Source organism: Sinohyriopsis cumingii, chromosome 16, assembly GCF_028554795.1.
Source record: "Sinohyriopsis cumingii isolate HCF-2022 chromosome 16, ASM2855479v2, whole genome shotgun sequence".
In the NCBI taxonomy this organism is placed as follows: domain Eukaryota; kingdom Metazoa; phylum Mollusca; class Bivalvia; order Unionida; family Unionidae; genus Sinohyriopsis; species Sinohyriopsis cumingii.
This window is the reverse complement of record NC_142976.1, coordinates 21,422,674-21,437,528: the sequence shown is the minus strand read 5'-3', so window position 1 is coordinate 21,437,528 and position 14,855 is coordinate 21,422,674. Positions and strand designations below refer to the sequence as shown.

At 34.9% G+C, this 14,855-nt stretch overlaps 1 protein-coding gene across 1 annotated transcript; it reads right to left on the bottom strand.

The window, feature by feature from the left end:
* Positions 1–459: 459 nt before the first annotated feature.
* On the bottom strand, positions 460–14,655 carry LOC149780051 (galanin receptor 2a-like). The gene is made up of 3 exons (XM_089936307.1): positions 14,231–14,655; positions 5,642–5,759; positions 460–2,952 (listed from the first exon to the last, which is right to left on the bottom strand). Exons 1-3 carry the CDS (start codon positions 14,355–14,357, stop codon positions 2,142–2,144), a joined length of 1,056 nt encoding a protein of 351 aa, XP_089792433.1. The 5' UTR covers positions 14,358–14,655; the 3' UTR covers positions 460–2,141.
* Between the last annotated feature and the right edge of the window lie 200 nt (positions 14,656–14,855).

Here is a 14,855-nt window from a genome sequence, read left to right as displayed (position 1 = left end):
TTAATTAACTATATGCAAATATGTGAGATGTTATAACATATCATATAATTATCTGACCTGTTATAGTAAGTATACGTAAATAAATAGACCTGATTCAGCATGTGGATTGACGGAAATGTCATATAATATGTATAAATTAGACCCGTTAAAGTGATAGACTTGTGACAGTATGTATATAATTGCCAGACTGTTAACTGTACGTGTCCCAACAGTCTTGTCTCAGTAAGTGCATTACACAATCTTAACAGTATGTATCCAGTCAGGCTCGTCGCAGTGAGTGTATCATCACTTTATTAGACCTGGTATAGTATGTACCCAATCAGACACGAATCAATAAGTGTATTGTCAAAGCCTTTACAACAGTGTATATTTATATATATATATATATATATATATATATATATATATATATATATATATATATATATATATATATATATATATAAAATCAGACTGGTCTCAGTAAGAAAGTTTTCGAACCTGTTATAGTGTGTATAAATCAGATTTCTCTCAGAGCATATATTGTCAGACCTGTTAAAATACTTGTAACTTGTGGTAGACAAAAGTATGTCTCTTTAAATACGCATGTCATTTCTTACAAGAGATGCACGAGGCGTATGTGCTCTGATTACAATAGCCTTCTACAAACTGAGCACGGTGGTTGAGCATCACAAATATTTGTCAACACACTGAGTACGGTGGTTGAGTATCACAAAACAATGTACTACATATTGAGCACGGTGACAGAATATTACACATTTGTTTTCTACATACTGAGCACGGTGACAGAATATTACACATTTGTTTTCTACATACTGAGCACGGTGGAAAAATATTACAAATGTTTTGATACATACTGAGAACGGTGGAAGAATATTACAAATGTTTTTTCTACAAACTGAGCGCGATGGTTGAGCGTCACAAAACATTGTTCTTCATACTGAGCACGGTGACAAAATGTTACAAATATTTTTGGAGGCCCCGAGTGGTCGAGTGGTCTAAAGCGCTCTCCGTTACGGATCACTGCCATCTCACCTCTGTCTGTGCCGGTTCGAATCTCGGATTCAGCCAATGTGGGTATGTGAGAAAGCTTGCCAGCAGCTTCTCGTGGGTCGGTTGTTCTTTCCGGGGTTTTCTCGGGTTCTTTGTCCACCATTAATACTGGCTGCCATGTATAGCATATAGTGCGCTGAAAAATGGCGTTAAACCCCACAACAAACAAACAAAACAACAAATAATTTTATACACACTGAGCATGGTATCACAAGCAGTCTTCTACAAACTACAGGCGGGTTTTAATTATCACACTATTCTTCAAACTGAAGGCAGTTATTGGGTATCACACACTTATACGAATTTCAGGCGGTTAGTGAGTATCAAAATCTTCTACAAATTTCCGGTGGTTATAAGTATCACACACTTCTACAAATTTCCGGTGGTTGTAAGTATCACACACTTCTACAAACTTCCGGTGGTTATAAGCATCACACACTTCTACAAATTTCCGGTGGTTATAAGTATCACACACTTCTACAAATTTCCGGTGGTTATAAGCATCACACACTTCTACAAATTTCCGGTGGTTATAAGTATCACACACTTCTACAAACTACAGGCAGTTATAAGCATCACTCACTTCTACAAACTAGAGGCAGTTATTGAGTATCTCACTCTTTCGGAAACTGAATATGGTGGCTTCTTACCTGTGATATATGACTAAACACCTTTAACATGTACCACCATATTGCAAGAGGTATCACGTAAAATAACCCTTTCGAAGTTTCTCTTCCTCCCCCCCCCCCACACACTGTGATACAAATGTCGATGGACCTTACAGAGCAATATGAGTGTGCGTGGTTCAAGGATTTGAGACATGGCATAGTTCTAGGCAATTCCAATGTAATAAGACAAAACATGTAAAGGCACTCTTTATGATGCACTTTTATGTTTGGAACCGTTTCCGGTTTTCCTTGTACCTAAGTCTGACACATTTGTGTGTCAGTCATTGTGATTCGCAATATGGATACGTTTGGGTAACACTATCACCATTATTCAGATCCTTCCTGAATTGGTATGGATCTTTTTCGCACTAGCATTAGCTTCAAATAAAAACATTTATAGGGAAATGAAATCAAATTTGTTCAAATTGAAATTGGGGGAGGAGTTTTGTTTGACATCGGCATACTCATTAGCTCATATGCCACTTGTAGTGCCTGTATCTCAGTCTGGCATCCCCGCGTCTGCGCAGACAAACTAGTATCCATGCGCATGCTTGCCTCTGCATCATGACTCGGTTCCCATCGTAGTCGACAAGACGTGTCCCGCAGAAAGCTCTGTGCATGGTGTCTTACAGGGGCATGTTCATAGTATGGTTCCTCCATGCAATCGTTAGAATTGGAAGATAGTTTTCGGCAGGTAAAGGCAGCTTTAAAGTGATTTCTGAAAGCCTTGCTCATGAAACAGTAAATAATAGGGTTAATTGCGATGAGCAAGTAAGGCAGAAATGGCGTTACCACTTTGAATTCGTAAAATGTGTGGTTCAGCGACATTCCAAAAGCAGAGCACAACTCTGCTATATGTACTGGAAGCCAGCACACAGCGAAGGCGGATGTAACAACAAAAACTAGTTTTACTACTCGCCTTCTTGTGGTGAGAGCCTGCACAGTCACGTGATTCATTCTTACACTTCGTCGCATAGAAAGCCAAAGTTTCTTAGCAATGCGGAAATAACAGAATCCCAGAATAACCTGCGGTACGGCGTAAAGGAAAATAAACATCGAAAGTGAGTAGATCTTATGCCATGAATCTGACCAATGATTTAAACACATAAGTTTGTTTCCTTCATGGTAAGTCCAATACGCCACTTGCCTGGAGATGACTAGAGCTGGACTGTTGACCACCAGGGCCGCAATCCAGATGCAGGCAATGATGAGAACTGTTTTAGGAAGAGTTCTGCAATCAGATAGAATGTTAACTGTTTACATTTGCTTTATAAAGAATTACAGAATTTGACGATCATTTATCATTGTCATTTTCAGTGCAGCAATCAGTACCAAATATGTATTAAATATTATTATTATTATTATTATTATGATTATTTTTATTACTATTACGTTTAACAGAAACAGCATGCACAAGAATTTGATATAACGAGATAGGCATGAGGTGGGTATGTCAATCACATTGGCCAGCTGCCATAAATTACTTCTTTCTCTATCTGTATTTTATGGAGATCTGATATGCAGTCATGAAGAGAAAACGATTTGTCATCTTAATATCATCCAAGTAAGCTGCGGCTAGCAATAATTTAATATCTGATTTTTTTGTATGCTCATTTTTTTTTTCTCCGTTAACTTTACATTGTCAGAATCGTGCAATATTACCCGATATTGATCTCGCGTCCAAATACACATATTGCATTCACGTGCATAAATTAACTACTTTCTATTATAAACAAACAATGGACGCAGACGCCACCACTTTTGTTTGTAAACAAATCATGTACACTCGCTTAGTAGGGGCTTTACGTTGTGGTTGTTTAAAAAATTTCTGAATGAACTAAAGCAGATGTTTTGTGGACTGCCATATACCAGCTGCCTTGGGTGAACATATTTGATACAATGTTTCGGATTTAGGCTAGCTGTACAACAGACTAAAGAAATGGTCCTTACAAATAACATACAAGTGACAAGGCATATGCTGTCTTCTTTAGCTGGTGATACAAATGACCAACAAATAAACATACAGTTTTACATCCCGAATGTCTTCAAAATGTACTTCTTAGTTCTGCAAATCCAAATTACATAAGCCATGTCATAGTTTCTCAATCTTGATTACACATTTCGAAATTGTACTGTAATTTCTAAATAAAGTGCAATTACATCTTCCTTATTGCACTCAAAATGAAACAAGCATCACATTCCATAGCGTCTTTTGATAAATGCAATTGAAACACTTCATATTTTCCCACATTATGATTTCAAACAGTCAATGACAGAAACATAAACACATTTGAAGATGTCAACACGGTTTTCTCTCTCTTCTTCAGTCCGATGTATTTCATGTGGAACTGTCACATATAAATCCAGTTCATAATCACGAAATTTCGTCGAATCGAACAAATACCTAAATCTATTCATTCCAGATCAAATGGAAAAGTTGTTGCAATGTGCATTTGTTCACAATATGACTCCAAAGTTCAATTGTAACTAGACACACCATTTTCTTTCAAAAGCTATCTCGAGCTCGCGATTAAGTTCAAATTTATCTGGCCGGAGTTATGTGTGCAGTAATAATGTTGTTATGTAATGATGAATCTGCGCTTGTGTATTTAATTTGGAATACGGCATACATTAAGTTACTTTGTTTCTTGTAGTGTACTTTGTTAATATAATTAAGCATTAGGTAGAATACAAACATGAGGATATAATAAAAAGGTTACTGCATTTGTATGGGAAAATATAAACTCGTTTTGTCGGATGGATATACTTCAATCCCAAGGTCGTGCAGTATTTCCATTCGAAAATCTCGTTCATATTTTCCCATGCAAATGCAGTAACCTATAATTATTATGTGATCATTTTCGTTTCTGCGATGCATTTACATTGTCAGAATCGTTCAGTATTTTACGATATTCCACACCTTCAGACTGCACTCACGCGCAAGACACTTGTGCCCATTAGTGTATTAGGAACTATTTTGCAAACAAATCATGTACTCACGTGTAGCAGACGCTTTACGTTTTGGTTGATTCAATTTGTTTCTGAATGAACTAAAGAAAATGTTTCGTGGATTGCTACATACCAGTTGTTTGCTACATTCCGCGTTAACTTTTTCATTCAATGTTTTGGAATTTGGCGATATAAGCCAGATTTCATAAAACTGATTGGTACCTACAAATAACATGCAAGTCATAAAAGCATAAACTGTCTCCTTTAGCTGGTAATAAGATGGCAAAACTGTTACTTACAGTTGTACATTCTGAATTTCCTCAAAATGTACTTTCTTGGTCCTGCAAACCGAATTACATGAGCCATGTCATGAGTTATCAAGCTTGATTACACATTTCGAAATTGTACTGTAATTTCGACTATATTCCAAGTGCAGTTACATACTCCTTACTGCATTCAGAATTAAATAACATTAAATTCAATAGCGTCCTTTTGATAATTGCAATTGAAACACTTCATATTTTCTTTCGAAACTTATGTTGATCACGCGGCAAGTACAAATTTATCTGGGCTGAGTTATGTGCGCATTATTAATGTTGTTGTTTTGTAATGATGAATGTGTGTTTAGTTTGGAATACGGCATACATTCATTTACCTTGTTTCTTGTAGTGTATTTTTTATGTAATTAAGCCTTGGGTAGAAAAAGAAAATCAGCATACAACAAAAAGGTTACTGCATTTGCTTGGGAAAATATGAACTCGTTTTGTCGAATGGATATACTATACTCCCAAGGTCGTGCAGTATTCCATCCAAGAAACTCCTTCATATCTTCCCATACGAATGCAGTAACCTATACATATTGAATAACCCATTCGTAGGGACTGGTTGCTTTTGTATCGCCTACCAACAGCAAATGAAAAAGAAGTAAATAAAAGATAAGACTGAACGACGGGTTATGGCCCTATGATTACCTGTAGGGTTTTGATTCAACAGGGTACAGGACAGCGTTGTGGCGATCTATTCCTACAGCTGTCAGGGTAACCACACTGATCATCATTGTTACACCCATCAAGTAATTGGTAATTTTACCTGAAAGAAAGAGAAAGGCGAGGTCTCAGTATGTGCGAGAATCACATCTCTTTGTTCTTACCTCAGATACAGACGTTTGTGATTTCGCTGTACAAGTATTGCAGCATTTGTACAGATTTCTTGGTAATCCATTTCATCATCAAAGCGAAAAGCAATATATCACTTTACATTGAGACTAACGTATACTTTAAAAATTATTTTCGCTTCTGGACCTAGCGCAGTAGTGACTTGTTGTCTATATTTGCATACGTATGAAGGTCACGACACATTTGTTTCTGATCCAATGTGCTTTATACAGAACTGAAGTTGTATATGTCACACAAGCGCACAAGATTGCGACAGACATCCAAATACTATCGGTACCTGTCAGATGGCCGTTATTTTGGAAATCACTATTTTAATTTTAAAAAGCCGTAACTATCATTTACAATGTTGACGCAGTTTGACCATATAAGAAAAGTCACGAGAAATGTGTCTATGACACCCAATAATAGGAAGTAAAATTTGAATCATTTACAGTATGCCTTTCTTCAAAAAGATATTCACAACTGCAGCAGTGGACTTCAGTTTTCCATCATTATCATAGAGGCCAAAATTAAACAGGAATTAGATAATAATTAGCCGTAATCTTCAGTGTGTGTAGCAAATTGACCAAACTTTGGGTCAGAAGATTCAACCAGAAGAAAGTCGTTACGGACTGCAATTCTGCCCCTTGTGGTGGAGATTTGGTATTCCACACCAAGTCACATCACTCATACTGTTGGTCCATTTTTATTTGCCTGTCACGCGACCCAATGATTTTTCATGATGTTAAATAATATTCGCCAGCCATGTATCGTTCTAATATAATGTGAACATAGAACTATGCACAGCAAGATGAAGTATGACGGATGTAGTTTTCAAACATTTATTCAAAAATGGCTCCAACCTGCACTCCCACACACTCCCGGAATATAAACTGCATCAGTTTGTGTCATTGCATGAATTTTAAACGATTATTGTTGTAAACGTTAATCTGATACTAAAAGACATATGAAAAGATTGACGTTTTTTCAATACAATAGTCTTATGTATTAAGGTAACAAATCGACAAATTAATTTACAAAATAGAGAATAGGAATTAATTTACATGTAAATGTAATTTATATATTGAATTTTCCAGCGATTTTCCATATTTTAATCTCTATCTTTCCATTTCCGAGATCGAATTTGGTGGAAGAGCCACTAGGTATTTTGACCTTATTATGAGTAGAAGCAAGTGAAGTTTTTGAGATAGAGGACTTTGACGTCATTTCCTGCTGATTCCAATCAGAAATATTGATTATAACTGGTTATTGCCACGGATAGTCTTAACAAAAGATATCCAGAGGATTAAATCTTTAGGATACCAGCTGAGTTACAGATTTATGTTTTCAAAGACGCAATCATTAGTAATTATTTGGGGGTTGGGTTGGGGGCGGTTATTTAATTTTGTTTCTTTCGTCTAAAAACTGTCTTTACCATATAGCAAAATCTAACGAAACGCGAATGACGAAATGAAAAGAATTATTTACTTTGTGAAAAATGGTTCCACGATGAAATGTATGTATATATATATATATATATATATATATATATATATATATATATATATATATATACATTAGTTGCACCGAGTTGTCTAAAGCGCTCGCCATTATCGATCACTGCCATCTCACCTCTCCCCCGGTCTCGTCGAATGTGCGTATGGGTAGAATGCTGCCCGTAGCATCCCATGGGTCGGTGGTTTTTACTGCGGCTATCCCGGGTTCTTTCTCCAGCACTTATACTGGCTGCCATATATTGCCTATCTTGCGCTGAGGAATGGCATTACACACGAAAACTACAACAATAAGCGGTACAGGAAACATAAGCTATGGCGCCAGACTCATTTTAGCGTCCTCGGGTTCAAATACGTTACCTAAGGTCAAGTCTGAAAGAAAGGAGTGTGGATGGAAATTGATTCCAGCAGTATCCCAAGCTCATAATTGTATTCATTTCTCTAAGTGTACTCCATCATAATCAAATTTTAAACTGGAGACATCATTAAGCAATCTAAAGTTTCTAACTAGTGACACACTAGAGTCTGCAAACATGCATACACACATGCACACAAACACACAAACACACACTCATACACACACATGACAATATTTTGCAAATAATTCTTCATGGAATCACTGTCCTACGTCGTTTTAAAACATACATCCTAACTTCTCTAAATAAAGATCATATGACATATTGAACTTAAAACATTTATATTTATCAAAGTGGGTCATTAAGAGATTCAATTTAGTGATGAAAAGAGAATGTATTATATAATTTGTTGGACTTTCATGTACATGTATATTCAGTAGGTATGTCGCTACAATATCAAACAGTCAATTTAACGATATCCAAAACAAAAATGTGCCTTAAACGCCGTCATCAAGTTTATAACCTCAACAACGATGTTGTTTCACAGGCAACTGTGTACATAAAAGATTTTATTTATTTTATGCACATGGCTAATTTGTTGTTATTTTTCTTCCCAAAGATATTACGAGATCATCAAGGTTAAAACGTCCTAAGCGCAGTATATACAGATTAAGGCCTTGTTAATCACGAATTAATTCTAACTGGATTTGCAATAAAATCATATTGGTTCATGGTCTGTGTTACTGATAACAAGTCTAACGTTTTTCACCAAAGAAGCTAATGTTTCAGTTAATGGACGTAACTATGGCACCAAAGGCAGATGGTATCCATCTCTAATAGATTCAGGAGACTTGTTATAAGTAGGGAAATAATGGAATTCTCCGTGTCGATCATCACTGACCTATGTATGTGAACTTTCAATATTGCGTGTGTTTCTGTAAAATATCCTTTGGAGATTACTTTATTTGTAGACGTCTGCTACATTTGTATGATCAGTTAAGGAATGCTACATTTGTACGATCAATTAAGGAATGCTACATTTGTACGATCAATTAAGGAATGCTACATTTGTACGATCATTTAAGGAATGCTATATTTGTACGATCAATTAAGGAATGCTACATTTGTACGATCAATTAAGGAATGCTACATTTGTACGATCAATTAAGGAATGCTATATTTGTATCATCAATTAACGAATGATACATTGTATGATCAATTAAGGAAAAGGCCAACCGATATCCAGCTAGTTAGGAAACCGCTCTTTTTTATAATCATTCATTGACTAATTTCCTATACTGCTAGTTTGCATTACTGACCTAAAGGAAGTATTAACTCAGTGCCAAAAAAATTATTTTCATACAATAGCTTGTTAGATCAGAACTATATGCTTTTATATTCATGTCGTACGTTTCGATTTTATAAACGTGTAATAACACCTCATGAAGTCACAAATGATATATTGATAAAGTTAACATAATGTCCAAGACATTTCAGTATTTTTCATCCTTTAATGAAACTAATATTATAGTATTGAATCAATTGCACAATAAACTGTTGAATAATTGAAACCTTTCTTCTCGTAAAGGACCAAAAGTGATGTATGCGGCAGAACAATGAGCGCAGAAAACATTACGAACAAATCTGAGAGTCATTGCCTTCAAATTTATTCGGCGATAGAACGCAATTCTGTAGAGATACATTATTTGAAAACTCTGCTGCGCAACCGTATGACAGTGGGATCTGTCATAGTACCCATCTCTTATCTTTCCTGTCTCTCTTATTTCCTATTAATAGCCTGCATGCTATATCGTTCAACTTACAACGTTCATATGCAGGTCGTATAGCTACTGCAATGCCGAGTTAAAGCTCCTGGTTTAATTAGAGACTAAGCATTGATACATCCTTTTTCTAGCATACACCCCCAGAGAGAGAGAGAGAGAGAGAGAGAGAGAGAGAGAGAGAGAGAGAGAGAGAGAGAGTAAGTATGTGTTTTTAGTTTCTGCCATTCCACGCTGGTTGAGGTTTTCCCTGAGCGCTAAGCTGATATTACGGAGTAAATACATACGTAATATCTTGCATTTTATTTTGAAAATAGTGTTCATTTGTAAAGCGACGAATACCGCAACCAATGTTTACTGAATAAACGGACTCACTTGTATACAATTGTGTAATTAAAGTGTTCTGTTTAATCCCTTGTATTAGATTTATTGCTCATAAAACATCCAGAATTGTTAGAGATACTGTAATCGAAATAATGCAAGATCATAATTTGAGGGAAGCTTTTGAGAAATAAAACAAACCTAGGACCTGGATAAATATATAGCATCAGGTATCCTCTGCAAGTAAACTATTCTCGTATGTTCTCTTTAAGTAAAGTTATATTAACGTAACGGACACTTGCGCAAAAAACATGTTTTAGAAATTCCTTGAGATAAATGACAGGTTTCCGTTCCAAACATTGGATTAAAGAATGATTCTCTGCTCATTAATGGCATGTTTTGGTGTATGTTCTTCTAGAATTCTACAAAACGTAACAGTGAAGGAAACTGATTACATAGTTTTCCATTTGTTATTGCAGATGAGGTAGCACCTAAACCAACTGATGCTCAAAAGGATTTGAATGGAGGCACGTGTTCAAATGTGACATGACAAACACTTCAGTGTAAGGACTATATTTCTTAAATGTATATTTAGCTGCCTTTATTCGCTGATAGTGTTGCTTCAGTTAATAGATTTCTTCCGGTGATTAAATTATTTATAGATGATTCAGAAACATTATTTTTTTAAAAAGAAACTAATTTTATATCATGTGTCTCATTTTGTTGTTGAATTATACATATTTAAAATGTATTTTATTAGCTTTCGATTTTTGCTGTGATATTCAAAGAAAATGGTATAAGAAAAATAGTTTTATTTTTTATTGGTTAGGTACTTTTGATTTATGTCTTTAGATGATATTTAGGATAAATGAATGCAGAGTTATGTATTGAGAATTATTTGCCAACGCGAAATAAGGAAAGAATTAAATAAATTATGTCCGTCTAGAAATATTAACAATGGAGGACACCAATATCGGTATTTTTATTATGATTAAGTTATTATAGATCGTGTATGATCAGGATTTATGCGTGTATGCCATAAATGATTCCAGTAGTTAAATATTTGTTATTGATCGGTCCGTCTGCTCGGTGTAAGTACGCAGTTGCCTCAGTCCAGCCAAGAACCTTGCTATCAAAGCTATTTTCATGGTGAAATGCAGACATATATCTAATTACATGCAATGATCTGATTTTGAATGATTTATGTATTTTATTTTAACTTTTGGGAGATACTTTGTAAGTACAAATATTTTCTGCAAAAAGGTCCTTGAGGCAGGCAAATGAAATATAATATATCTGCATTTGTGTATAAAGAAGCATGAGAACCTAAAACTGTTCAAGAGAAGCCTACTCATATCCCACCTAAACATCGGGATCTAGGATCTAATCTAAAGAACTTTGAGATGATTCAATGGATAAATATTATATATATATATATATATATATATATATATATATATATATATATATATATATATATATATATATATATATATATATATATATATATATATATATATAACTTGTACAATTGTATTATATATTTCATTCTGTCTTTATTTATTCCCTTTATTCAAACCATTGCTTCCAGTTCTATAAAGCAATTAAAATACATAAAAACCTTTAATACAATACGATTTACCACCAAAGCAAACCCTCACTATAGTAAGTCTTGTTTATTTTATTCCGAAGCGAAAAAAAAAGTTTTGGAGTGTATTTGGGTTCAAATATGAACACATTTTCTAAATCCAAGAATAATATAAACCTTGGGGATATTTGAACAACGTTCATAGATATTACACGCAGAAAGTCCTTTACTTACACGTTATTTTTGTAAGTTTCAACACGGATACTCTCTAGCGGATTTCTATGCATAATTAAAATTCGCAAAACAAGTCTATATCGCAGTAAGGGTATACGTTTCCTTTAAGGTATGTATACGTAATTTAAGGATTCACACAACCTTGAAAGTGAAACCAAAGTCGGGACATTTGGAACGTCGCTTTCGAAAGGTCGTATAATTGTTTTCAAATTATGTACACATCATCGTATTATCTAAGTGATGAAATAGTTGTTTTTCCCCCAAAGATATCCTATATTTGATGAACTTGAAAAATTTCACACGGCTTAACAAAAATATGGCTATATCCGAGAACACATTGTTTTAAATCTGTAAAAACGATTAAACATTCATATGAGCACGAAATCGAAATTTTAGCATATATATATATATATATATATATATATATATATATATATATATATATATATATAATACAAACACACGAGGATTTTAGGAGGGAAAATTGAATTTTTTCAGTACGACGTTCGTAAAGTCTTGACTTTAGATTCATTGTCATTGTTCGCTTTCGAGCCTGTTGGCTCTGGACCCAAATGACATTGGCCAGTTCTTACGGGAAAACAGAAAACAAGCGTAAGTAAGCACCGATAACTGGCACGAGCTTGAGGTCACTTCATGATTATTTATAAAAAGGTATAAACGAGAAAAAGACGTTTATCGCAATTACGAACTGAATTTGAATAATCTTGCCAAAGGTGGAGCCATAATGTCAGACGAGAAGCTAACAATGGAAAAAAAATGCAGAACATTAACGCTGCATAGAACTGAATATTCCATAAGCCAGGCTTTTGCGACTTTTAAATTAAGTCCTTCCTAGTTTCTTCCTGATGCAATTGACACTGAATATTTAGACACAATGTTCAGTACCTGCTAGAAATAGTCGATCTTCTTCTGCGTCGTTATATGTAACCTTCACTGTAGTTAGAATTCCCTACATTTCGTCACGGAAATCAATTTCTGTGTCGACAGATCTCAAATGCTAATGAACATTAAAAAGTGATCAATATTTTGTGCCATTTTGAACAGAAAAGATTGACATAGAAGGTAGTAAGCGATAGAGTATGATATACAGTCAAAATGTCACAGATCATGTCTTGCAACAGGAAATGTTTCATAAGGATGCTAAAATAAAATATGATGAGACAGGAAAATAATTTTAGAAGCTAAAATCTGTCAACCATCACTCGTTGTTGAATATCAAAAAGGACTTAATTGTTTTCTCGGAATGTAAGTATATGAGAGAATGTTCGGTCTGATTCAGTTTATATGTCAACTGATTGCAGGCCTGGGCTGTATGGTACGGGTATGATTATGTCGGGACCTGGACCGGGATCTGGACTGTATGGTACGGGTATGATTCTGTCGGGACCTGGACTGTATGGTACGGGTATGATTCTGTCGTTCTTTCTCCATGTAATCACTATTCAAAGGACAATAAGCCGGTGGCATGTATGTGACTTGCATTTGCGTGTTTCGATTTGAAGAGTTCATATATGACTTTGAATTGAATATTTAAGTGATACATGACTGTTAGACTTTCTTTAAGGGAGTTTTGGCGCTTGTACGGACCGAAACATTTCTTTAGTTCATTGGTTCTTATTTTAGTTATGAATAAATCAAGTACATCTGCGGATGTCTAAAGGAGAACATACATTCATTTTCTACACAATGGACTTCAAAACATTTATTTAAATAGTACATGGTATGATCGTGTGAAATGTTTTGATACGACGAGGGATGGAAAAGAGTTGCCTTCCAACGTACCTTATGTTGATTCCTGCCACTGGGTATAGTAACATAATATAAAACCCCGATGGATTGCAAATATATTTTGTTTAGTGAGGCATCTTGTAACAATCTTATTTTGGAAACAAGCAGGTCCTATGACATTTAATGGTATATGAAGGGTCCTCATTGCTTATTCAAGTTTGTGGTTTTCATTTCTATAAAACCTAAGCTTCTGAGGGGAAATTGGTCAACAGATCCTGCTGTGAGTGATTACTATAAAGCCTGAAAGTGTTCCTTTGCAAACCTCTGTGAATACCATTTGGAGTGATCAGAATATTGAATAAAACATTTTCTTTAAAGAACTGTGAACACGATATAGATATATTCTCAGTTATGTTTGGAAGAACAATGACAGACTTAAAAATGTGTTTGTCAACATCACAAAGTTTTATTCTTAACCATACTTGTAGGTACTTTTATTTATACGGTACAAGTCAAGCTTTTAGCGGCTTAAGCCTCTCTCTATGTCATTCTTTGTACATAGAAATGAAGAAGTTGTTAAAGTCTTAAGTCATGTAATATTGATTCTAAATGGTACGTTTACATTATAGCAACCCTGCCATTTAAAGATTAAATTTGAAGAGCAATTCTTGTTGTATGGATACGTCTGGTTAATTCAGTTTTGGAGTTGGACGTATGTTAGACACAAAAGGTCAGCACGAAGTGCTTGAAAAAGATTACTGCTAAAATAAATACACATTCAATAAAAAAAAATCGTTCTTATGGAAAGACAAATGAGGGGCTAAAGATAGCTGCATAAAAAAACAATATAAACAATTACTTACACATAATCTCTCCAAACGGCCAAGCATCTCTCCAATACATCACAGACGTCGTTGGTACACATGTAAAGAGATATAAACTATCTACTATTGCCAAATTGGTCAAATAGAAATTTGTGACCGTCCGCATTGTCTTGTTCCTTATAAAAACGTACAGAACGAGCCCATTTCCAGTCAATCCGATGACAAAGGTTACGCAGAATATTAAAGGAAGTACACGACGCTCTGCAATTTCTGGTAGCTCAGATTGATCATATAACCAGTCCGAAATGTTGAAATTCGTGGAACTATATTGATTGTCATAAAAATCGGACAAATTTCTGTGCTTGCTAAGAAGGTCTTGATGAACAAAATTTCTCCAAGGATGTTCCGATGAATTTGAAACGACGTGTTCGTAATCAGGAGGTGCGTGATACTTCTCCAGCGACATCGTTAGAACGTGACTAAATATTTTGTATAGCTATAGTAAAGCAAATGCTTGTTCTTCCTATAGCATACTATTTAAAAGAAACATTTTCTTCTTCCGTCCAAAATTAATTTTGAAACTGTTTACATGAGTATAATACTAAATTGCTTATCCTAAAGTTAAAAAATACAAGGGAAGAAAATATTCACTCCGCTATACATC

Bases quoted from the DNA above. Each gene is read 5' to 3' on its own strand.
- LOC149780051 (XM_089936307.1), bottom strand. From the start codon at position 14,357: ATGCGGACGGTCACAAATTTCTATTTGACCAATTTGGCAATAGTAGAT. The intron at 5,760-14,230 runs GTAAGTAATTGT...TCTTTCTTTCAG, and splicing joins GCCGTTTGGAGAGATTATGT to GTAAAATTACCAATTACTTG. The intron at 2,953-5,641 runs GTAATCATAGGG...ATCTGATTGCAG, and splicing joins GTTGAATCAAAACCCTACAG to AACTCTTCCTAAAACAGTTC.